Raw genomic sequence first — 25000 nt, forward strand, 5'->3', positions numbered from 1 at the left:
CTATGTGTTTATGTTTGAAATAATTAATGTATGTATCTTTATATAATTTAGCTAAATATCTTTCTCGTCAGAAACGGTCATTATGAATAAACTCATTTAGAAATACATCAATACTTCAGGACGAAATCAGACGGATTTGAAACAGCCAATCAGGTGCAACTCTTGAGGAGGGGGAAGGGCATCTCTTCTCAGCTCATAAAAAACATACTATAGTCAAACCAGCTCCAAAATTTCATCTTTTATTTCTCCAATGAGGGTTTTTACTTCATTTACCAGTGTGGCCGTTACACTTATGGAATATCATCCACGATCTCGCCTCACATTATTTATTACTGTATTATTTACTTTATTGTACTGTATGTACATTTTAAAACTATTTATATTTGCACAATAATTATAAATATAATATTGTATATGACAGCCAAGGCAACTTTTTGAACCACTCAGTTATTTCTGTTTCATTCTAAATTCAAATCGTTTAATTAATTTTTTGAGAAACATACGAATTAAACCGAAGTACGAATTACAGAGATCCTATTTAACAAGGGTACAGTGTAAATACCCCAGTAGACAGCATATTATAGTAGCAACGAAATGTCAGAATTATTTTGATGTATTAAATCTGATTATGCCAAATATTTTTATATTTATCCATTAAGGTCTAGATGTGCTTAACAGTAAAATTTATAACATCGTTTAAAATATTCTATGTCCAAAAATTCGTCGTTTAAAATATTCTAAGTCCAAAAATTCGTTTAAAAATATTCCAAGTCCAAAAATTCATCGTCTAAATGGCCAAAATTATTCCTGGGCAAATTTTGAGTAATAATAAAAAATTTTGTGGTTTTAGAGGTAAAACATTTGTGCCTTTCTTAAGAGCTCTAGCTTGGCATCTGTGTATTATAAGGCATAATGGACTACCTGGACATAGGGAGAGTAACTCACTGGGCCCCTACTGAGTTACTCTCCCCATGTCCAGGTAGTCCATTATGCTTTTATTTTTTTTATATTATTGGTGAATGATAATTTGAAGGTTTTCCTCCAGAGACTCTTCCGATTATCCTTTACCAAACTTTTTCAACGTTAGTCCTGGCAATGGTAAACTCAAAAAACACTTAAGGGTAAAAAAAGGGCAATTTTTCGGCCATTTTTTGCTCAAATTTGGCTATTTTCATCCAATTTTTGCTCAAATTTAGCCATTTTTCCATAAAAATGCTATTTTTTTCATACTTTTAGCTATTTTTTTTTGTATTTTAAGATTTTTTTGTTATTTTTTTTATTTATATATATATATATATATATATGATGTATATATATTTTGTTTTATTTGTTTATTTTTTTTATTTATATATATTTTATTTATTTTTATAAATATATTATTTATATATATATTTATTTTTCAAGTATATATATATTTTTCATTTGTATATTATATTTGTATAATGAATTATTTTGCTTCAAAATCTGAAGCTGAACTTAAGTCAATTTTCTGTAAAAGTTGAAAATATTGTAAATGCTAGAAAAGATTAACAAAGACGTTATGACGTTTAAACATTTATTAATGGAAATAATGGCTATAAATTTGCAGGCCAGGGCAGCAGTCCAGAGGAGCGGCACACACAGAGCAGAGCCGTCCAGGGCAGCAGCCAGCAAGCACAGAGCAGAGCCGTCCAGGACAGCAGCATGTGCAGAGCAGTCCAGGGGAGCAGCACACACAGCAGAGCCATCCAGGGTAGCAGCAAGCACAGAGCAGGGCAGTGGCACACACATAGAGCCGCCCAGGGAGCGCACATACAGAGCAGGCAGCAAGCACAGAGCAGAGCCGCCCAGGGCAGCAAGCACAGAGCAGAGCCCCAGGGAGCGGCACATAAGCAGAGCAGAGCCGCCCAGGGCAGCAGCAGCAAGCACAGAGCAGGCCCAGGAGCGGCACACACAGAGCAGAGCACACACAGCAGAGCCAGGACAGCAGCATGTGCAGAGCAGCACACAGAGCAGAGCCGTCCAGGGCAGCAACCACAGAGCAGAGCCGTCCAGGGCAGCAACCACAGAGCAGAGCCGTCCAGGGCAGCAGCCAGCAAGCACAGAGTAGAGCCGTCCAGGGCAGCAGCCAGCAAGCACACAGCAGAGCCGTCCAGGGCAGCAGCCAGCAAGCACAGAGCAGAGCCGTCCAGGGCAGCAGCAGCAAGCAAGTACAGGGCAGTGGCCAGTAAGCACAGTCTAGGGCAGCACGGCACTCCAGTGTTCAGAACATATCTGTACAAAATAAAATGTAAAATTAATATTCAAATTTTTTAACCATAAAAATGTTTTAAATATAGTAATGACAAAATGTACTGAAGTGTTTTAGTCAAAATTCCTTAACACTTGACAGGACCAAATTTATAAACTACTTGCTAAGAGTACACATCTTGTAGGTAACTTTATGTACATTACCGAGTTAATTAACAGTCAAGCTTTAACATGACCAAGAATTATTTTTCCTGGTGTTATAAATTTGATGTATTAAAGGATTGGTCGAGAAGTTATAGGTAGTTACAGCAAGAGTCCAGTTTTGGGGCTTTTAACTTTGGTCAATTGTTATGATATTCCTGTCATCAATCAAGGATCATAGGTACATTAGGGGTCAAAAGTGTTGAACACTTAGCAATATCTGGCATCTACTTGCGAGTTATATGATTGGGATATATTAATAACACTAAACATATTATGCTTGAACCACAAAATGGGATAAAACTACTTGAAACCCATGCTCTTCAGGTACTTACATGCCAAATACGGTCAATTGTTCAATACTCTTGACCCAGACTGTACATCAATTCTAGCCCCCCATAATCCCCTTTCAATATTCTCAACCCTTTACACATTTTCTCTTCTATATAAATTTCAGTATAATTTCTCCATTACTTTCCATTTTGTCTTGAAATTTATAGCACCAAGAAATCTAGTATGGTCATTGAATATCCCAGAGCAATTTGTTTGTCTTTGGTTTTAAGGATAAACTGGCAGAGAAATTCCAATCCGAGTGTTGGAAAAGTTCATTTTGACAGGCCATTTTATATGTAATATCTTGTTTTTTGTATATTTTTACATCAACTGAACTTCGTTATATTCTTTACCTGAGGTAGAGAGGAGGGGTGGAAGGCTGGTTCTGGGCTGTATCACCTGCTTCCTTCAGTTGTGTTGTGAATCACTTGCCATCCTGATATTGGAGGAGAGAAGCCTAGTACAGCAGTACAAGTGAGGCAAGATGTGTGGTACAGCAGAGTGCACACCTCTCCTTGACAAGGTTCAGAACCTACTGGAAGTAAAGTCACAAGTTATTACCTATAAAAGGTTTCAAGTAAAATATTTTCACAATACTAATTTATCCTAAGACAGTATTGTATAACATGACCCTAAACTGAAGGTTTAATCCTCTATGGAAGTACCACATTAATCCACTTAATCTAGTACAGAAATTGAAGAACCATACATTAGTGATGCACAGTTAATAACCACATTCAAAACTCCCAATAATCTGCTGCCAGATTTAATGCTATAATTTAGGTCAACTTTATCATGCAGGTAAAACAGTTAAGTCACTATATAGTCTCACCACCAAAGCCAGACTATAAACAAAGTATCGGCCAAATACAGTATTTAAATAAAACAATAAACTTGCCGTTAGTCTGTTCATCAATGTTAAATAACCCGGCCCTTGTCACGTGTTGGTAAACTAGCCAAGGTGCCCGGGAAAGTCCTTACTATTGATGTGAAAATGAAAGTAGTAAGGGTCGAGACAAGTGATAAACCAGACCAAGACCAGAAAATATTAACTAACCGTGTTAATAAATTTATATCAATTTATTATGGAGGTGAAAGTCTCCTCGTGACGGCCATTTTTGTTGTATTATCCTCGAGTTGTCTTCATCAGCTTAATGTTTACTTGTACAGAGATGGTGGTGGAAAATACACGCATTTCTAAGCAATAGCGACTTTATTCTAATATTTAAGACTAATTTTGGAACAATCATTAATTACTCATTCTTTAATAAAATAGGATTTAAATCTTGTTATTCATCATTTTTACTAAATTTGTTATAAAAACTCCTCTCCAGCCTCAACAACCTACAGTATGTCGTTCATTGTATGAGTTATGATAATACTGCAGCAGGTCGTTCTTAGTTCTAATTTGGGTAATATTGGTCAATAAAATATCTAATGTACTTTAACGACGCTACAATATATAAAACTCTTTCTCGACAGTGACAGTTTTACCGGATTATTTTTCTCTTATTACACAAAAGCTACTTTGTCTGGACTGATATATTCATTACCATATAAGAGCTATAGACAGTCTTCCACAGAGGACACTGCCATGTTAGCCAGTAAAACATTAAGTCAATGATCGGCGGCCGAGTGTGACCTTCCCATAATAAGTGAACAGACTACAGTAACTGGTTTCCGTAATTACTTTATTTTGCCGGTAATAAATATGTTCGAGTAATTTATTAACCCAAAACAGACCGCAAACTGGCATTAGTAAATACTTTATTTACAGATACTGATTATTTAACAAAATATTGATATTATCTGTAGCCGATATCAATTAATTGGTGCATCCCAAGTATTGTACAGTAATAATACTTTAGTTAACTCTTCTAGGTGTAAATATCACTAGACAAGGCAGTCCATGGGTTACAATTACTGTACTTTGTCAAGAGTTTAGTGAAGAAACCACAATGAGAGATGTCCTGTACTGTACCTAACCTGACTTGTGTCTGGTGCAGCAAGTCAGGTCACCAAAAGAACTCGTGGTCATCATCCTGGAATGAATAATTATTACAACTCTGTACTTGTACTTTTACTTTTACCCTCTTCGCCACTGATTGGCTTGTTAGCCGCTTGGGCGATCGGTCACATCTCTTCATTTATATTCTTCACCAAAAGATCGGCTCGCTAGCCGCCCGGGCGATCGGTCACGTCTCTGTCAAGCACTGTTAGCAAATACTGGGCATACTCCTGAATGTACCTGAACCCACTCCAGTGTTGGTCAAGTCTTGTCTTGAAAGAGCTCACACTCGGTGCCGTCACAGCACTCTCTGGTAGATTGTTCCAAGAGTTTACAACCCTCACTCCGAAAAAGTTTGCCCTCACGGTTTTCTGGACTTGCGGCTTCAATCTTGAGCTGTGACCCTTGTGGGGCGAGCGTCCGCCAGCTCCAAGTAAGGACACTCGACTGAATAGTGCCCCCTGAGATGCTTATACACCTCAACTAGGTCCCCCCCCTTGCCCGTCTGTTGTATAAGCTAGGCAAGTTCAGGCGCTCCAATCTCTCAGGGTAGCTGAGGTGCCGAAGTGCATGCACCAGTCTGGTGGCCCTCCTTTGAACATTTTCAACCAACTGACAGTCCCTAGCATATCTCGGGGACCAGATGGGATGACAGTACTCCAGATGGGGAAGCACATCACACTTGAAGATCGTTACGAGGGATGGACCGTCTAGATATCTGAACGACCTTCTTAAAAGACCCAATAATTTATTTGCCTGATTTACCTTCTCACAACGGCCCGAGAACTTCTGCTCATTGTCAACATACACACCTAATATATTAAATAGTATACCTACAGTACCCATATACAGTACAGTACACTGCCTATATACAGTGCAGTACACTGCCTATATACAGTACAGTGCACTGCCTATATACAGTACATGATAAACAAGTTTCATTTAATGTCTACACTATAGACGCAAACAAACAATAAATCCCATTTTGTTGTTTTTATCACTAAAGATTTTCCCTCACAGGAACATAACCCCAATATATAAATTACTTCAACTTAATTTAAGTATTTCCAGGAACAATATTTTAATATATTAAGGAACACATGTGAACTAGTTTACGGAGTACACGAAGCATTACACAGCACAACTTAAGCACCAGATATGAAAAGTGGAGAAAAATGTTAAGTAACAGCCTTCATTTTACCATAGGTCTAACTAATACAGTAGTGATATAACATTAATAAATAGCTTTGATACAGTGTACAGTATTATGTATTCATCTCCCTGATTATACTGTTAACTGCCCCCCTACAATGTTTTATACAACTGTACAGTACTAGATTATTGATGACCATTATGCAAGGTATCTGTTAGTGAAAGAAAAGGTTTTTAAGAACTGTTGGTAAGTGTAAGGCAAAGTAACATTCAACACTTTCTCCATCAATGTCTTGTAAGAATGTGGCAACATTAACAAAACTAACTCAAAATAACCAAAACCAATAATTAAAATTTGAAGAAACTAACATTTACAATTATGTGTTAGACTAATCCAAGGGCTGTGTACAAACATTAACATGCCATCAACCCAGAACATTAATTTACAATTCTTTACAACTACATAAAGTTTCTTAATTTAATAAACTAGAAAAAAATGTAAATTTTTTACCTGGTATAAAGTTTATATATAATACAATTATAGTATTTCCCTGCTACCCTGGCCTATAAGCCACGCCCCTCTTCTATACTAATAGCCGATTGGTTCACAAGAGGATGCAAACCTCCACGTGTTTGAAGAGTGACAACACTGACGTTCAGAGTCCAGTATTAAAACATATCAAAGCTAAAGGTACTACATAGAGCCCTGATGGGGAGCTTCCAGTTGTGCAGCGAGCTTCCCGAACACGTTAACTCTTGTGGTATAGATGCATAAACAAGCAAAACGTCCCCCAATGACTGGAAAATAGCATTTGTAAGCACTGTACTATACTGAAACGGATGACGGTGTATGAATAATTACAGTACTGTACAGGCCAGCGAGTGATCGGCATAATGTGTAAAGGAAAGCCAATTGGTTTATGCCATTGTCCAACTTATAGGCAGACAAGGGGTGACTTAATACAATTTCATAAACCTGTAATAGAGCATTACTAAGTCTAGTGTTCATAACTAGCAAATGCCAGCCCCACTAGAGGTCACAACTTAAGGTCGATGCCACAAGTCCAGAAATCTTATGGCAATTTTTTTGTAGGGAGTTGTGAACTGTTGGAACAATTTGTTGTGACGGCACCGAGTGTAAGCTCTTTTAACTACAGTACTGTAATTGCCAACAGTGTGACAGCCAGTACATGCCCAGTACTTGCCAACAGTAACAGAGCCCGTACTTGCCAACAGTGTAACAGACAGTACATGCCCAGTACTTGACAACAGTGTAACAGAGCCAGTAAAAGTTAAATCCTATAACATACAAGACCAAAACATACTGTACATAAGTATGAGGAACGTTACTTAAATACTCACAAAGTCTTCAGTACTGTGACCAAAACTAAACCATATTTCATTAATTTAAATAAAACCATAAGCCAAAATTGAAAAGTATACACAAATGTAACTAGTCAATGCGATTACGAGCGTTAACGACCATTATTAACCTATGCTCGTTCATAATAAATTAATTCATCTTAATATTTTTTTAAAGCCCATTTAAAGTATTTCCTTTAAAACAAAATCGACAAATAACCTTCATATCTCGACCTTTACGAAAGTATAAATTTAACCACTTAAATAAATTAAAACTTCAACATTTTACTAACCAAGACTGTCCAGTGAGAGAGACGACCGACAGCACCTCCTTCCCTTACGTCTCTATTAGCACTGACCTGGAGCTTCACAAGTGACGTACCAATCACCTGTCTCGCCTTCGTCCCGCCAAAAAACAAATCCGAACGAGGAAAAATTAAAAAATAAACCCATTCTTAATCGTACATGCAAATTTTAATACAAAATTTAGGGTAAATTAATTTATATCGTAGTGTAGAAAAGAAACAATAAAGATAAAATTACGTAAAAATTAATATAAACAAGAATACTGTTCAGTACTCTTAATTGTTCAGCTTCGGAAAGAGTCCTGGGTTGACGAATCAGGGCTGCCAACATTACTGATTTACTTAATTATATAATTAAAAATACTTTAATATTACCAACACATTTATTTTTATCTAAGAATAATATAATACTTCTCAAATTAACTCCACCTTTAACTCAGAAAACCTTACATGGAGAAATATAGCCGAATTACTTCCCAGACTACAATAATGGTAGTTACCGTACCTTAATGGGTGGTTAATGCTGATTGGTAGATAGATAGATAGATAGATAGATATAGATAGATAGATAGATAGATAGATAGATAGATAGATAGATAGGTCAGTAGCGAAAAGGATAGAGAAAAATAATTCCTTTAATAAAAAAAGTGTTCCAGGGAGTCCCACTGTGTCATAGGGAGTGCCAATGTGCCCCAGGGAGTGCCAGTGTGTCCCGGGGAGTACCAGTGTGTCCCGGGGAGTACCAGTGTGTCCCGGGGAGTGCCAGTGTGTCCCCAGGAGTGTGCCAGAGTGTCCCAGGGGGTGCCAGTGTGTGTCCCAGGGTATGCCAGAATGTCGGGGAGGAGTGCCAGTATTGCAGTGTCCCAGGGAGTATGCCAGTGTCCCGAGAGGTGCCAGTGTGTCCCGGGGTATGCCAGAGTGTCCTGGGAGTGCCAGGGTGTGTCAGGGTATGCCAGAGTGTCAGGGTGCCAGAGTGCCAGTGTGTGCCAGTGTGTCAGGGAGTGCCAGTGTGTCCCGGGTATGCCAGAGGTCCTGGGAGTGTGTCCCAGGGTATGCCAGAGTGTCCCAGGGAGTGGGAGTGCCAGTGTGTCCAGGGGAGTACCAGAGTGTCAGAGAGTGCCCAATGTGTCCCGGAGTCCCAGGGAGTGCCAGTGTGTCCCAGGGTATGCCAGAGTGTCATGTGCCAATGTGGGAGTGCCAGAGTCCCAGGAGTGCCAGTGTGTCAGGGTATGCCAAGAGTGTCCAGGGAGTGCCAATGTGTCCCAGAGTGGAGTGCCAGAGTCCCAGGGAGTGCCAGTGTGTCCCAGGGTATACCCAGGGTATGCCAGAGTGTCCCAGGGTGGGAGGGTATGCCAATGTGTGCCAATGAGTGCCAGAGTCCCAGGAGTGCCAGTGTGTCCGGGGTATGCCAGAGTGTCCCCGGGAGTGCCAGTGTGTCCCAGGGGAGTACCAGTGTCCCAGGTGCCCGGGAGTACCAGTGTGTCCCAGGGTATGCCAGAGTGTCCCGGGGAGTGCCAGAGTCCCAGGGAGCCAGTGTGTCCCGGGGTATGCCGGAGTGTCCCGGGAGTGCCAATGTCCCCGGAGTGCCAGTGAGTCCCAGGAGTGCCAGTGTCCTGGGTATGCCAGTGTGTCCCAGGAGTATGCCAGAGTCAGGGAGTGCCAGAGTCCCAGGGGAGTGCCAATGTGTCCCGGAGTGCCAGAGTCCCAGGAGTGCCAGTGTGTCCCAGGGTATGCCAGAGTGTCCCGGGAGTGCCAGTGTGTCCCAGGAGTACCAGTGGTCCCAGGAGTGCCAAGTGTCCAGGGAGTGCCAGTGTGTCCCAGGGGTGCTGCCAGTGTGTCCGAGGTCTGGTGTGTCCCAGTGCCAAGTGCCAGGAGTACCAGAGTGTGTCAGGTGCCAGAGTGTCCAGGGGTGCCAGTGTGGGGAGGCCAGTGTGTCCCGGGTATGCCAGAGTGGGGAGTGCCAGTGTGTCCAGGTGCCAGAGTGTGCCAGTGTGTCCCGGGGAGTGCCAGTGTGTCCCGGGGTGGCGCCAGAGGGAGTCCCAGGAGTGCCAGTGTGTGTATGCCAGAGTCCCTGGAGTGGTGTCCCGGAGTGCCAGAGTCCCAGGGAGTGCCAGGTGCCTGGGTATGCCAGAGGGAGTGCCAGTGTGTCCCGGGTGCCAGTGTGTACCAGTGTGTCCTGTGTCCCCAGGTGCAGAGTGTCCCAGGGAGTGCCAGTGTGTCCCAGGTGGAGTGCCAGTGTGTGCCAGTGTGTCCCAGGGAGTACCAGTGTGTCCCGGAGTGCCAGTGTGTCCCGGGGGAGTGCAGTGTGTGTGTCCAGAGTGCCAGAGTGTCCTGGGAGTGCCAGTGTGTCCCGGAGTGCCAGTGTGTCCCAGGGCCAGTGTGTCAGGGTGTGTCCAGTGAGTGCCAGAGTGTCCCGGGAGGCCAGTGTGTGTCAGGGGGAGTGCCAGTGTGTCCCGGAGTGCCAGAGTGTCCCCAGGTGGAGTGCCAGTGTGTCCCGGGGAGTGTCCCAGTGTGTGCCAGAGGAGTGCCAGAGTGTCCCAGAGGGAGTACCAAGGGAGTACCAGTGTGTCCCAGTGTGTCCCAGGGAGTGCCAGTGAGTGTCCCGGGAGTGCCAATGTGTCCCAGGAGTGCCAGTGTGTCCCGGGGAGTACCAGTGTGTCCCGAGTGCCAGTGTCCCGGGGAGTCCCAGGAGTGTCCTGGGAGGCCAGTGTGTCCCGGAGTGCCAGTGTGTCCCGGGGAGTCACCAGTGGTGTCCCGGAGTATGTCCGGGAGCCAGTGTGTCCTGAGGCCAGTGTGTCCCGGGAGTGACCAGTGTGTCCTGGCATGTGCCAGAGTGTCCCGGGAGTACCAGTGTGGGAGTGCCAGAGTGTCCTGGGAGTGCCAGTGTGTCCTGAGTGCCCCAGAGTGCCAGTGCCAGTGCCAGAGTGTCCTGGGGAGTACCAGAGTGTCCCGGGAGTACCAGTGTGTCCCGGAGTGCCAGAGGGAGTGCCAGTGTGTGTCCCGTACCCAGTATGTCCTGGGAGAAGTGTCCCGGGGAGTGCCAGTGTGTCAGGGGGTGCCAGTGTCCCGGAGAGTCCCGGGAGTACCAGTGTGTCCCGGGAGTACCAGTATGTCCCAGAGTGCCAGTGTGTCCCGGAGAGTGCCAGTGTGTCCCGGGGAGTGCCAGTGTGTCCCGGAGAGTGCCAGTGTGTCCCGGGAGTGCCAGTGTGTCCCAGGGAGAGTGCCAGTGTGTCCCGGGAGTATGTCCCAGGCCAGTGTGTCCCGGAGAGTGCCAGTGTGTCCCGGAGAGTGTGCCAGTGTGTCCCGGGGAGTGCCAGTGTGTCCCGGAGTGCCAGTGTGTCCCGGGGAGTACCAGTATGTCCCGGAGAGTGCCAGTGTGTCCCGGGGAGTGCCAGTGTGTCCCGGGGAGTGCCAGTGTTTTTGGAAGTCCACTAATCCTATGTGAGAGAGTTCAGTTTTGAATATAAGCTCGGACTTCGTTTCATAGGTCCACTGTTTGAGTGAGTCCTTGTGAAGTTCAGTACTTGTAGTGCAATGTTTGTGTGACGGGTTAACACATTTAGTAATTTTTCGACCAAAATATACTTTTTTCTCAGAATTGAAATTTAAGTTCTTACAGAACAACACATAACACCAAAATTACATTTTGGAAACCCAGAGTTGGCGAGTAATTCGCATTGAAAATGTCATTAAAATTTCCGATCATTACAACCACTAATTACCCCGCAATCGAATCATGGACCTTATATTCGAAATCAATAGCCCCAGGTGCCCCTGGGAGGGCCCTTTGGTGTGCCTCTGCCCCTAGCAGGGCCCCTGGGTGTGCCGCATCTCCAGAGATGGCCCCTGGGGGCGCCAACCGCCCCAGAGAGCGCTCGTGGGGGAGCCACCGACCCTGGAAGGGCCCCTGGGGGCGCCATCCTTGGGAGGGCCCCCTAGGGGCCCTGCCGCCCCTTTTAGGGCCCCTAGGGGCGCTGCCGCCTCTGAAAGGGTCCTTGGGGAAGCCACCACCCCTGGGAGTGCCCCTGCGGGCGCAGCCGCTACTGGGATTGCCCATGGGGGCGCCACTGCCCTGGGAGGTCCCCTAGGGACGCAACCATCCCTGCATGGGCCCCTAGGGGCGCCACGGCCCTTGGGAGGTCCCCTGCGGGCGCTGCCACCCCTAAGGAGGACCTCTGGGGGCGCTGCTGCCCCTGGGTGGGCCCTTGAGGGCACCGCTACCCCTAAGGAGAGCCCCTGCAATTGCTGCTGGGGGCGCAATCGTCCTGGCAGGTCCCCTGTGGATGCATCCGCCCGTGTGAGGGCCCTTGGGTGCGCCACTGTCCCTAGCAGGTCCCATGGGGGCGCCACCCTTGGGAGGGCCCCCTAGGGGCGCTGACGTCCCTGTGAGGGCCCCTTGGGGCGCCACCGCATCTGGGAGGGCCTTTGAGAAGGTCCTTGGGGGAGCCACCATCCCTGGGAGTGCCGCCGTCCCTGGGGGAACGGCCACCACTGCCCCTGGGAGAGCTGTGGCCCTTGGCTGGTTCCCTGTGGGTGCTTCACCCTTAAGGAGGGCCTCTGGGGGCGCTGACGCCCCTGGAAGGGCCCTTGGGGGCGCCTCCACCACTGGCCCCTGGGATCATCACCGCCTTTTGGAGGGTCACTGCCACCCCTGGGGGCGGCACTGCCTTGGGAGACCCCTGGGGGCGCCCTTGGGGGCGCCTCCGCCACTGGAAGGGCTCCTGGGGTCACCACCACTTCCTAGAGGGCCACTGCCACCCCTAGGGATGGCACTGCCCCTCAGGAGTGCCCTTGGAGGTGCCATCACCCCTAGGTGTACTGCCACCCCTAGGAGGGCCCCTGGGCCAAAACTGTCAAAAACATAACCTCACACCTTGCAGAAGTAATTTTTCGACCAAAATATAATTTTCTCTCATTATTAAAATTTGAGGGGTTTACCTAATTCAGTACTTACAGAACAATACATTAACACCAAAATCACATTAAAAATGTCATTAAATTTCCTGAACATCATTACAACCACTAATTACCCCGCCATCGAATCGTGGACCTTTTATTCGAAATCAAGGCCCCCGGGTGCACCGGTGCCCTGGGGAGGGCTCTTGAGTTCCAAGAGTAAATGTAAAATGTATGTAACTGGTAAGTGGTAACATGATTTGAGTATAACTGCTAATAACTCATATATAAGTTTGTTTTTCCTTGAAAGACACCTTCTGCTATATTTCCAATGACAAATGTGGCCCAGAGACTACAAAAGGTTGGTGACCATTGCTATACTGTATAATCTTATAACTGTAGCAAAATGTGATCAGGAAATCCTGTCAGGTTTAATGACACACATTTTCTCCGATAAAATATTTTTCAATCTTTGTACATATACATGTTCAACTGTTTACAATACACTTTATTAATTACATTTTAGCACTATATTATGTTGCACACAAACCACATGTTATGTCCAACAGCCAAAGTTCTACACTGAATTTCTACAGCACATATCATAAGAGAATATCCGTATAGGCTATATGCTTCAATCAGCAAATTTAAACTAAAAATGGTAATTTAATAAAGCTTAATGTCTGTCTAGTAACTGTTAGGGAACAAGCATTATTAAAGAACATTTTAGAGTTCAAATTCCCTGCTTGTGGGACCTTTATCAGAGGGAGTACTCGGCATTTTAGTAACCCTTGCACAATTACCACAGCTTGTATGAGGTAACAAGAGGTCAGTAATCTCTATGGGAATGGAGGTTTCTTGGGAAGAGGGAGAAGGAAGACGCAGGAAAGTGTGGGATGCTTATGGTAGACTCGCGATAATGCTGCTAACTAAAAAGCACTGACAGCTTTCACTTATAATCAAAATCTTTTATCTCTACTTTTCACAAATTGTCAATATGAAAATGGGATGAAATAATCTACTCAGCACACATTAACATGAGCCTATTTAAGACATGTGGGAGGGAATTATCTTGGATATATCATTTATATACAGTATGTCAAACAAGCATGCCTTTCATGAGCATTGTGGTGATATGGCAACATGGATGCCACAAAGAATAATTTTCTTATTCAATCTGCCAGCACACCTAACATTAATCTCAAACATTGCCAGCACATCTAAATCTGCTGTACACTATCATACCACCAACATTATATCTATAATAGATTTCCCTAAACTGGACATGCAGTTGTATACAATTGTGAAATACAATTTCTTAATTCCACATTCAAATTTTGCCATAATTTCTAAGAAAAAATGAAGACAAACAAAGAAAAACTACAAAAATAGTGTACATTTTGTTAAAGGAGGAAATCTAATGGTAAAACCAGAGGCTTGACAGAGACAACTGTTGTTCATTTGCCACTGTCAGTTTGGCACAAATTTTGAAGTCTTACATAAGGTGTGGTACTGTACCCATGTGGGTGACCATTTTCCTGTATCATTATCTATTTACAAGGTGGCAGTCACCCACAGGTAACATCTCCTCAAAATAATTTCTCAACCTCATATAATTCATCAATATTTGTATAAATTTTCAGCAGTTACATAACATGACAGCACTTGTGAACATAATGCATATGGTTAGCAAGCATCTCCTTTAACTCTAATAAAATAGAAATCTCTTACATTAATTCTTTAAATTGGTTTTCTTGGTAACAATACATATAATATCTGATTGACTGGAGTAAGAAGATATTACTGTACTTTCCAATTGCATGAGAAGTACTGTGAAACTGCCAAGCTTTATTAAAAAATATAAAACACAAAGATTCTTTTGACTATTTTCAGTAAATGTCACCTGCTCTTTTTCCCCCAATGAGATTGTTTGATAATGAGTATCATACAAATGCATGTTACGTTAGTATACCAGAGAGAATAGGAGTTGCTTATATTACAGACTATTCAACTGCTGATGGCATATAAAATTCACAGAACTCATCCACGGTAACTTTGTACAAGGTTACAGTTCAGGACTAGACATAGCAGATTGTATATGGTTTAAGGGTCTCTCACAGACAACAATCCACTGATATACATAACTTTCTCTATTATATTTTATTTTTTTATAAATTCGACTTTTATTGTTATTATTAATAAAAAAATCCTAGGTGTTCTCCATATTAAAAAAAGCATATAATTTTGGTTTAAGATCCCAACTAGACAAGAGCCAACAAGTAATACTATGTACAATCTTAACTTTATCCATAAAATTAACCAAAACTTTATACTTCTCCAACAGAGGCTGTGGCTTATGCTTCACAAATCCAACACAGTATATACACTGTATAGTATATAACACCTTCAATACTTCTGAAGATCACTGAATGAAGGCTTTAACCACTGTTCACTGTATTTGTTTCATGTCAGTGGCTCTAAGAACTGAAGAATATCACAATTATCAAAGGACTAATTACCATGTCTGAAATAAAATGGAGTTGTGGCATCATAACATATATGCTGTACAGTACTGTACTGTGTATTGGAAAAAAGTGCAAGTATATAATGTTTAGTAACCGTCCATGTCTTTGCACTCCATATATTCAAACTTCACAAACTTTTATGTAAAAATTATAATCCAACATTTCATTAATAGACTGAAAATAATCCGTGGCACTAACTTATAAGTGATACTATTTATAATACTGTTTAGAATTATTATTCCTTCATTTTATAATGACTATTTTACAATATCTAAAGTACTTTTTCAATGCCAGTTTCACTGGCTTATAGGTATTGAGCCAATCTTTTTAGGGATTTATACTCATTAGTAAAAATAATCCACAAAAATACATCATTATACACATAGGATCCCTACTCAATGGACTTTTAAAAGATCTCCAAAGACTAAATTTGGGTCACATGAAATTCTTCTAAAATTCTCAAGAACTTTTCCCAAAAGGACCAAGTTGATCTTGATGAAATAAGGTACACCTGTACATGAGCATACTACAGGAGACCAAGTTTTAATGGAAATGACGAACAAGCCCAAAGCTTAGGTTGCCAATGAGCTTGGGGTCTAATAGGATAAGGACCCTGTAATAATAAAATGGAGTTTTAACAAAAAAATGTGCCTGGAAATTTTGTGGTAAATTAGGGCTTTACATGCCCATGGAGCTCCATGTCTTAACACATGGTTTAAATGAAAAATTTAATCTGAACAGTACTTTTCAAGTTTTTATATTTGTGGTCTACTGGGCTTATAATTCTGTTGGGTGCCATACATAATAGCACATCAAGGACTCATGTGTTAAATTACTCTAAATTCTAATGGAAAATGAAGACTAAGCCTTAATCTCATTGTGACAATAAGTTTGAGCCTGTCTTAAGATCGAATTTAACCAATACATATAATGTGCCAATAAGACTCAAGCCTATTATGGTTCCCATGACCACTGTGATACCCAATTTAAAAAAAAAAATCTATTAAACAGTCTGGCCACACACCAATTAATTTGGTCGAGAGTTTTTACAGCAAAACACCACAAGATGCGTACTCTTGGAAACAACAGCGCAGTGAACTTAAATATTTTACAAAATTTATTTTCAAGATTCATTGGACCTTGGCACCACACATCTGAAACATCATGTACCACACTTGTGTACTGACCTTCGAACCACATACAGTACAGTATTGTATACTCAAATTTTCACATAAATAAGACTTTGATATAACAAAGTATCAATGACCCTAATAGCCCACAATACACATACCTGTACTGTACTTTAAATGATTATAGTATAAACTATAGTACTGTACAGTATAATCTGAATCCTAACCTAAATAGTGTTTGCAAATCCAGAGAAATTTTTTCATTTGTTAACATTGCAACGCCTCAATCCTTATGAAAAGTGACACGTAATGTATGCCAATTAATGTGAAAAAAAATTACGTTAATTATCAGATGGAAATTGCTGTTGTTATTAACTGGTATGCCTTTAATCCTGAATTATAATTTGTTCAATAACCTGGAAATATGTGTTTTAATGTGATCACACACACACACACTCAGTTGAATGTTAAAAGGTTTGTTGATGTCCCAGCAAATCTTTGGTTTAATTTGACCAATATTAATTTCAAAAGCTCTGTAAAAACAACATATATATATATATATATATATATATATATATATATATATATATATATATATATATATATATATATATATATATATATATATATATATATATATATATATATATATATATATATATACACGCACACAGGCTATTTATTCAATCAAACAATAATAATTATTCATGAACTCACTAGTTCTGGCAGATGTGACTCACTAGATGCTGCTGGAGCATCCACAAACCACAAACTTAATTTTCTGAAGCTCTCAACTTCTGAATAGATTGTATTTATTGTTTTATTTTTTAAGCATGTACAAATTTTCTTTATTTTGTTATTTAAGAAGTAAAACCAACATTCAGCTGTGTGTGTGTGTGTGTGTGTGTGTGTGTGTGTGTGTGACACAGTGTAAAAGCAAAACCTGAAGTAGTCTCCATGTAGGCCTATGGTAACATGGATGATCCAGGAAAGCGGAAAAATCTCAAAACGGGTTCAGTGTTTATCCCAATGGTCCCATATTTGAGGATCTATACCTGTACTTACCATAAAAGATTACATGATATCTGTTTTAGTCAAACTTTTTTCAATCTATCAATCCTTTTCTGCATTCTGGAAACTATAGAATTTATCTTGGTAAAAACACACTTTACAGGGAAGGGTGATAACATTCTTCAAATTAATCATAATACAACCTGTAATCAGTCCTTCTACATTATAGTGATATTATCCTAGTTCCTTAACCATTGTTGATATTACCTTTGATTCAGAGAAAAAACAAAAAAATTCAATACTCATCCTCATAATCACAGGTGCACCACAAGATTTCAACTCGATGGATTTTTGTTTATGTTCAGGAAAGATTGACACCTTATTCTTGGATAACATCATCCATTTCTCCTTGAAACAACTCCTTTAACACTCCTAGGACACTGAACCTTGAGCAGGCATGAACGCTGTATCACAGGGTATTGTTTATGATACACTCTAATGTTGATCTCTACTATGGGCCGGTTTAACTTGGGTGTAAAATATTTCATGACTGAATTGGATATGAGAAAATGAGAAAAGTTATCTATATGAATGAGTATCTGACTACAATTATCATAATAGTCAGGTTGGACACAAGTTTTGATTTTTATGGATGTGCGGGTAGAACCAAGCAAGTGTGGTGATGCGTGGACACTGACAGTTTTAGTGACTCTGGGCGGTAAGTTGAAAGATGTGAACATTGGGCAGTAAGTTAACATACACAATATACATGAACAGATGAACAGATAACAAGTAGGGAGCATGCAATAAACATTCTTAAACACAACATGAACACGCCACTGAGTCTCAATGATGCAACTGAACTTTCTAGACCATCTTGTATATCACAAACTTGTATCAGAAACAATATATCTGCAAACACCAAGAACTGCACTTCATTATGCTGGAATTTTGGGGGGAAAAGGCTTAAAATACATATTTAAAAAAAATCAGGTCTCATTTTTCAATACATCTCTTCTGAAACAGTTATAAGTAACACTCAAGATGGGTTGTACATAAAGCTACACAACAGAAGTAAGCAAGTGGCTCCCAAATTCTCCCATACATATGCAAAATGAGTATTCAACTGAGACATATTGAGCATTGGGAAGTGTAGCTTAAACTCTCAACACGTGAATAACTACTTGGCACTGAGCTCAGGAGATATAACCAACTTAGGACTACACAGCAGTCATCTCATGTGAAGATCCTAATACTTGACTAATAATCATCCTAAGCAGTGGTGTTTCATACTGAACTGCCAGCAGAGATGGAGGTTGATGTAAAGAAGATGAAATTTGCTGCTACCACCTTTTGTACACAGTCTGTCATCACATATTTGACAAATACTGTAGATTTACTTTCTAAACATGTTCCAATATGTCTAATGATCAAACAGAGTAACCAGTCCTTACTGAAATCTGTTGCCGAGATATTTACCCAATGCCATAAAACTGTTGTTTACTAGAGCATGGCAGGGCAATGCTCAGCAAGCAATACATCATGAACAAATAATTAGAATCAATCTTCAACTTTGCATTGTCATCAGTAAGAAAAAGTATTGCCACTCTCTCAGAGATAATTACCATGATAGGTTATGGTAATTTTATTTTTATTAATAAATGACCTTTTGAACTGCAAAGAGTAACTTCAGCAAAAATAAAATATAATAAATAAATCCAAGACCTGAAAATTGATGACAGTAATTGCTCTTTAGTGTATCTCCCACTTGCAAGGAAATCATAATTAGCATTTATGGCTCTTTGATGCACAGACAGTAAGGTTTTCTACTTTTAAAAAAACATCCAACTTGTACACACCTTCTTTTAGTCTTACACAGCTGTTTCCATCAAATTCTGCTGGCTGAACACCAACTACCGGGAGCAAGTCTTTGTACTTTCTAAAGGTGTACCACTGATAACAGAGGGATCAATAATTAGCAAAGCTCGCAAGATTTGCACTATAAACCCCAAACGTCACTACAAAAAACACTTAAGTTACATATCTTGGTTTTCCAACGTTAATTTTCACCAAACTATGTTCAGATTATCACTGCACTGATGAGGATTTGGTATCACACACTTGGTGTTTCTCTGTACGAGTCTTCACACACAAATTCACAAATTTCAGAGAAAAAAATGGAAGTTCACTCCCCAGAATAGGGTAACTTTGCCTTTGGAGTAATCCAAAGGGATAATATTATAGTCTTGATACATACTTTATATATATATATATACTGTGTATATATATATATATATATATATATATATATATATATATATATATATATATATATATATATATATATATATATATATATATATATATATATATATATATATATATATATATATATATAATGTGAGGCATCTAACATAGCACAGACAAACTAACTAAAACATGATTTTGAATAAACAAGCGTCAAAGATTTACAACTATAAAATCCCACAATATCATCAAATATTGATAGAATTGGCCAAGCAACACTTCAGTATCTCAGGAACTAATTTTCCAATCACAAAATGGCTATTAAACCCACAAAAACAGCCTTAAAATCCGTAGCTGTATATAATACGTAGACGCTGAGAGATGTGTGGACAAGGTGATTGGCTGAGAGGGAGGGTGTGGGGTCAGCCAGCATTCCCATTGGTGGTGAGTCTGTCTTTGTTGCACTACCCTACATTTCAATGGCCAGCCAAGGAGAGCAGAGACAAACTACCATATATGATGTGTACACAAATCGAAAGATAAAGCCTGCAAAATTTTAACACAACAGAAGACGGATTTTTGAGGAGGTGGTGAGTTCGTCTGTAACTCTGTGCTATGCCAGACACCATATATATATATATATATACATATATATATATAAAGTTTCAACAATATTAGGTGAACCCACTGCACTGTGAATTGTAATGGATTAACAAATAATTATCAGTCATCTTGGATAAAGAACAAATCCATTCACTATCATGAAATTAGTTTCACACCATAGATGGTTTGTGGTTAGGTGAATAAACCACAGAGTGAGGCTCATGGCTCTGGGCCAAAAGCTTTTTTGGAGACATAACTACAGGATCATGGAAGGATAATGTTTCCTGGGACACATTTCCGGACACATAGCCTGAACTCTGCTTGGAGAGAGAAGGGCCTACAGGGGTCCATCGATTTCCCCCCCGATTGTGGTTTGTTTCCGATGTGTTCGGTCGTGTTGGTAGAGAAGGTCTACCTCGAGAGCCTTCAATTGGTGCCGATGCCACTTCTCGGCTCTCCTCAATGGTGCTGGGTGGCATCACTGGATGAGCCCAACGCCCATTTCTTGCATCCCCTACAGCCACATAGTCACCGGTAACCTTTTCGGGTTCTTTCTTGGGTGATGCAATAGATTCTGCCATTGCACATGTAACATATGGAGTTTTATTAATTGGAGAAGAAGAACTAACAGCTGGTGATGTGTGTGACAGCATGTCCTGGGTGATACTGACATATCCAGGGGGAGGGCCAGGTGAGCCACGAGCTCCTACCCTGCAATATGCACCAGTTGGCAGAGTTTCATCTTGTGTACTTTGAGATTTGTTGGTATTTAAATCAAGTGATGGCGGAGAGGGCTGTCTCTTCATGGCACCCATAGCATCACCAACTGCTACATACCCACAAGCACCTCGTGTGTCTCTTCCTCCACCCTCAGCCTGAGCCACAGTAACATTACCTGTGTTAAACCAAGGCAATGACTCGGGTTTTGTATAGGGAGACAAATCAGGTGTGGAAGTTTTCTGATGAGGGAAATTATGTCGAGAGTAAGCAGGAAAGCCATTTTGCCCCCGGCCCTCGTGAGGAAGAGTTAAATTACCCAACACAGCCAAGTGCAGGTTTTCAGCATCAGTGTCAGGCATGCTAATATATCCAGTTGAGGTGCGTCTAGCTTCTAAAGGTATATCTGGAAGAATTCCTAGGGCCAGGCTTGGAGTAGACTGCTGCAAGGATTGTCCTGCTTCTGCTATTCCTCCAGCCAAGTTAGGTACAGAACCAGCAGATACATATCCTCCCATGTTAGGTATCTGAAGAAATATAATTATATCAGTATTAAACTACATATTATTTTTTATAGCCAATACTGGACGTACCCACTAACTACATGTTGTGCCTGTACAGCACATAATGTTTCACAGGTGTTTAACCTCTCAATACTGCATCAAACCTTTTCATACCAATGATTACTGAATCAATCATGACTAACAGACAAATGGTGTCTCATATGATGTCAATAAAGCTTTTGTTTTAGTTAAGTTCATTAAAGTGATCAGGGGATAACAGGTAAGATGAATTATGAAACTTGAATGAATATTAAAAAAATAACATTAGAAGTCACTACAGCAAGATTCCAACACCAAATGAAGGCACACTGAACCATATTGAAACTATCCTGTCAGCATGCAGTAATGTGGGATTAGTGAAGGTTGTGTCAGGTTGGTTGGTTGTATAAAGGATATATATATATATACAATATATATATATATACAATATATATATATATACAATATATATATATATATATATATATATATATATATATATATATATATATATATATATATATATATATATATATATATATATATATATATATATATATATATATATATATATAATACACACACAGTATACGGTATTGATTTTAATGGGTGTCACACTACTGTAAATACAAGATTGCATCTTGTAACATCCTCCAAAGTTTACTATGATATACTTTTAGCATCTATGCATTACTTTAAATAAAATGAGGAGATTGGAAAAAACTTAGATTTAAGTTATCGTTTTATGAAGGAAATTTTTTTTTAAGATTCCTTCCCTTGTGTTTATATACAGTATTCTTAACAGCCATCACCAGTTCCATAAACTTTTGCCTCCACTTTATGGGAAAATATTTTTTTTATTCTTAACCCTAAAAAAAAAAAAAAGCCTTGGTCTACAGTAGTGTGGATTACGATCTTCCTAAAGGGATTAGTGCTTGCCTGACATTCTACACTAGAGCAGGAAAGGTTGCAAGAGTGAGCCAGATACATACCGTACACACACACACATACAATATTAATCTACTAGCAATTCTTACTCTATCAAACGGCAGTCTCAGCCGGAGGTTAGATGAGCCAGGTATGTTCAGCCTCACTGATCCAGGTTTCTCGTTTTTACATGAGAATCTATGTTCCTGAAAATTGAGTACACAAATATTTTATTTACTTCAGAAATGATCAAATAATGTATCAACTGTAACAAAATTCACACATGTTGAAGAGTTATAGCCCTGAGAATGTTATTAGGTATTTAATCAGTCCTGAATACATACAAATACAATACTGTGCAGTATTTATCTACGGGCAATTTATTTGATTTAATTCTATCTTAGATGTGATTCATGTACTGAGATCCTCAATGCTGTCCACAGCTGCAGAAAATAAGTGACCCACTTTCCTATCAATACTGGATATATTTAGTACAGTATAAAAAAAGAGGAGAAAAAAAAGTAAGATCATCCAAGATATAAGATGAGGAGCAGTTGTCTGGGGATAAAAATATATCAATATCATCAGAGAAGTTGCACTCTTAATATGCTTTCAAAGGGAAATATTCTTTGAGAAAAAAAAAAGATGAATGTATTTAATTCACTAATGCAAAGTTAAGATTTTAAACCAAACTAGAGGTCAGAAGATTCCTAAGATTAATTTATAATTTATTTTATCCTAACAACAACCAACAAAATTAGATAATGAACGATGCTGTATTAAAAGTTTGAAGATTGGTACACGGGATCTCTACTGGCCAGACAAAACAAAATTCCTGGACTTTTCCAGGTGTTCCAGCTGTAAATTTGAACAATTCCAGGCACATTAACTCAGAATTTATTATGACAGAATTACAGAATTAGATGTTTTCCATAATATGTATATATTATTTGGAAATTTAAAGATGATATAAATGATATTAATGAAGAAACTGTAACCCTTTTGCGACCCACCCCAAGCCTAGTGATGAACATCGTCAAAGACCTTGATTCCCCCCCCCCAACCCTCCATATTTTTCTCCTTGGATTTGTGCGATTCACGTGGGTCAACCTGGACGTTCCAAAAAAGCCGAAAATCCGGCAAAAAACGACAAATCACGCTCCTGATCCACCTATATGACTCATGATTAATATGTGGAATAATCCACTTAAATAAAGTCACTTAATTATAAGAACAATTCATCTCTGACAATACTTATTGCAGAATTAGTAGGTATTACTAATTTACCTATTATACAGTACATCATTAATTTATGGTAAGACTGCTGTCAAAATACTGTAATAATATTTTGAAGTCGAACTGAATTCACATAAAATTACAGGTTTATTTGTAAAATTTCCTGCCTTTTCCAGGTCTACCTGACCAGCAGACACCCTGGTACAGATGTATACTTTTTAACAACTTGCAAAGCTCTTTTACCCATCTGTAGCTCAAGATTCACAAGTTTTAGTGATAAGCTTCTTGGGTGAAGGGAACCTAAATGAGGTTCACATATATTGCACACTAATCATGTTCACATACATTAAAGACAAAGGGACAACATTCTCTGCACTGTGTTACATTTTCATTGAGGAGTGCCAGTCAGCTATGGGTTTTTAACATAAAAAAGCAGACACCCTGTACATGCAACATAATGCCCTGCCAACCCTATATCCAATGGCTTCAATATAAATGCTATATTATATGTGACACTGTTTTACAGCAGCATACTGTATTGAACAAGAAATTTTTAAAGGCAAGATTTTTTTCTACAAATTTTACATAAAAAATTTTCATTACCTCTTGACCAGTGCCAGAGTCACAGGAGGATTGGTGCACATGATCACTCCCTGAAGATGAGTCAGATTCCCCTCCCACAGAACACCCGGAGGAATCACCCGGGTCACCTTCAGAAGTGCCGGAATCACCCGACATGTTGCGGCCCTGACGCTCCTTACCACTTCCCGTATTTATAAGCTGGATAAGTATTAGTGATAATTAATAGGGATTTTCATTCATTTCATACATAAATATACACCGGTACTGTATTGGTTGATTTGTGTATAAAAAGAAAAAAAAATGATGAAGAGATTGGTGCATATATTTAGTGAAAATAATAAGAGCACAATGAACTCTCACAGTGACAACACTTCAGAATGGTATCAACTACCAACCATCACTTTGTTTAAAAATACTTGCCATCTTTTTCTGTATCATTATTCATCTTTAGATTTTTTTTTAAATGTATACTTTAAAGTACTACCTGAACACCATTCTGGAGTGGTCCATTTCGTGCTCTGAACCTTGACCTTTCCTATTTATTTATATCAGTTTCATTTACAGCTTTATCATAAAAGAAATCTTTTTTACAAAAATTATTCTGTAGGTGTGGTCAACTATAGTTAATTAGCATAAGAACTTCTCATGAGATTATAATTATATATGAGTAAAGAGATCAATATTAGAATGTTAGCATCTTTATAACAAAACATAGCTAAAATATTAAGGTCTAGTCTAAGTCTGTGCAGTTATGTCAGTGCAACTGCTATTCTTAAAAGAGAAAAGCTTAAAACTGTAATTATTGATAACTTAATTAAAAAAAATTGTGCAAGGAACTACTTAGCTGTGCTATTACAACAAATGAACCTTGTATTTACATGACATTGTTATTAAGTCAGTTTACAGCAGACAATAAATTAAAAATCTTCACACACACACACACACAGCTCCTCTACGTGTGTGTTGGTGTGGGGATTAGTTTGATGACATCATT

At 40.0% G+C, this 25000-nt stretch overlaps 2 protein-coding genes and 1 long non-coding RNA gene across 5 annotated transcripts in view; all 3 read right to left on the bottom strand.

Annotated features, from left to right (window-relative positions):
* Window positions 1–2102: 2102 nt before the first annotated feature.
* LOC121878850 lies at window positions 2103–8325 on the bottom strand. Of its 2 annotated transcripts, none has more exons than XR_006091240.1 (3): window positions 7579–8325; window positions 3117–3295; window positions 2103–2253 (listed from the first exon to the last, which is right to left on the bottom strand). It is a non-coding gene; the product is annotated as an uncharacterized LOC121878850 (long non-coding RNA). The 2 variants fall into 2 exon arrangements; XR_006091239.1 differs by having other exon boundaries at window positions 3117–3298; window positions 7579–8324.
* Window positions 8326–8812: 487 nt separating this feature from the next.
* LOC121878839 (collagen alpha-3(IV) chain-like) lies at window positions 8813–11647 on the bottom strand. The gene is made up of 3 exons (XM_042385252.1): window positions 11333–11647; window positions 10152–11021; window positions 8813–9766 (listed from the first exon to the last, which is right to left on the bottom strand). The coding sequence occupies exons 1-3, from the start codon at window positions 11645–11647 to the stop codon at window positions 8813–8815; spliced, it is 2139 nt and encodes a 712-aa protein (XP_042241186.1).
* A 1283-nt stretch (window positions 11648–12930) lies between these two features.
* The window catches only part of LOC121878859, a 151692-nt gene continuing 139622 nt past the window's right edge, over window positions 12931–25000 (bottom strand). For both annotated transcript variants that reach the window (XM_042385285.1, XM_042385284.1), the window contains exons 23-25: window positions 24028–24204; window positions 22299–22394; window positions 12931–21246 (exon numbers count right to left, since the gene is read on the bottom strand). In XM_042385285.1, the coding sequence (XP_042241219.1) occupies window positions 20173–21246; window positions 22299–22394; window positions 24028–24204 (1347 nt within the window). In that variant the 3' untranslated portion in view covers window positions 12931–20172. The remainder of the gene's footprint in view (window positions 21247–22298; window positions 22395–24027; window positions 24205–25000) is intronic.

Source organism: Homarus americanus, unplaced genomic scaffold (genome assembly GCF_018991925.1).
Source record: "Homarus americanus isolate GMGI-L3 unplaced genomic scaffold, GMGI_Hamer_2.0 scaffold54840, whole genome shotgun sequence".
In the NCBI taxonomy this organism is placed as follows: Eukaryota; Metazoa; Arthropoda; class Malacostraca; order Decapoda; family Nephropidae; genus Homarus; species Homarus americanus.

Coding starts and splice junctions, on each gene's coding strand:
- LOC121878839 (XM_042385252.1), bottom strand. CDS start 11,647: ATGGGCAATCCCAGTAGCGGCTGCGCCCGCAGGGGCACTCCCAGGGGT. Junction 11,022..11,332: donor CTATTGATTTCGAATATAAG/GTCCATGATTCG, acceptor ACATAGGATTAG/TGGACTTCCAAAAACACTGG. Junction 9,767..10,151: donor GGACACACTGGGACACACTG/GTACTCCCTTGG, acceptor CTGGGGACACAG/GACACACTGGTACACACTGG.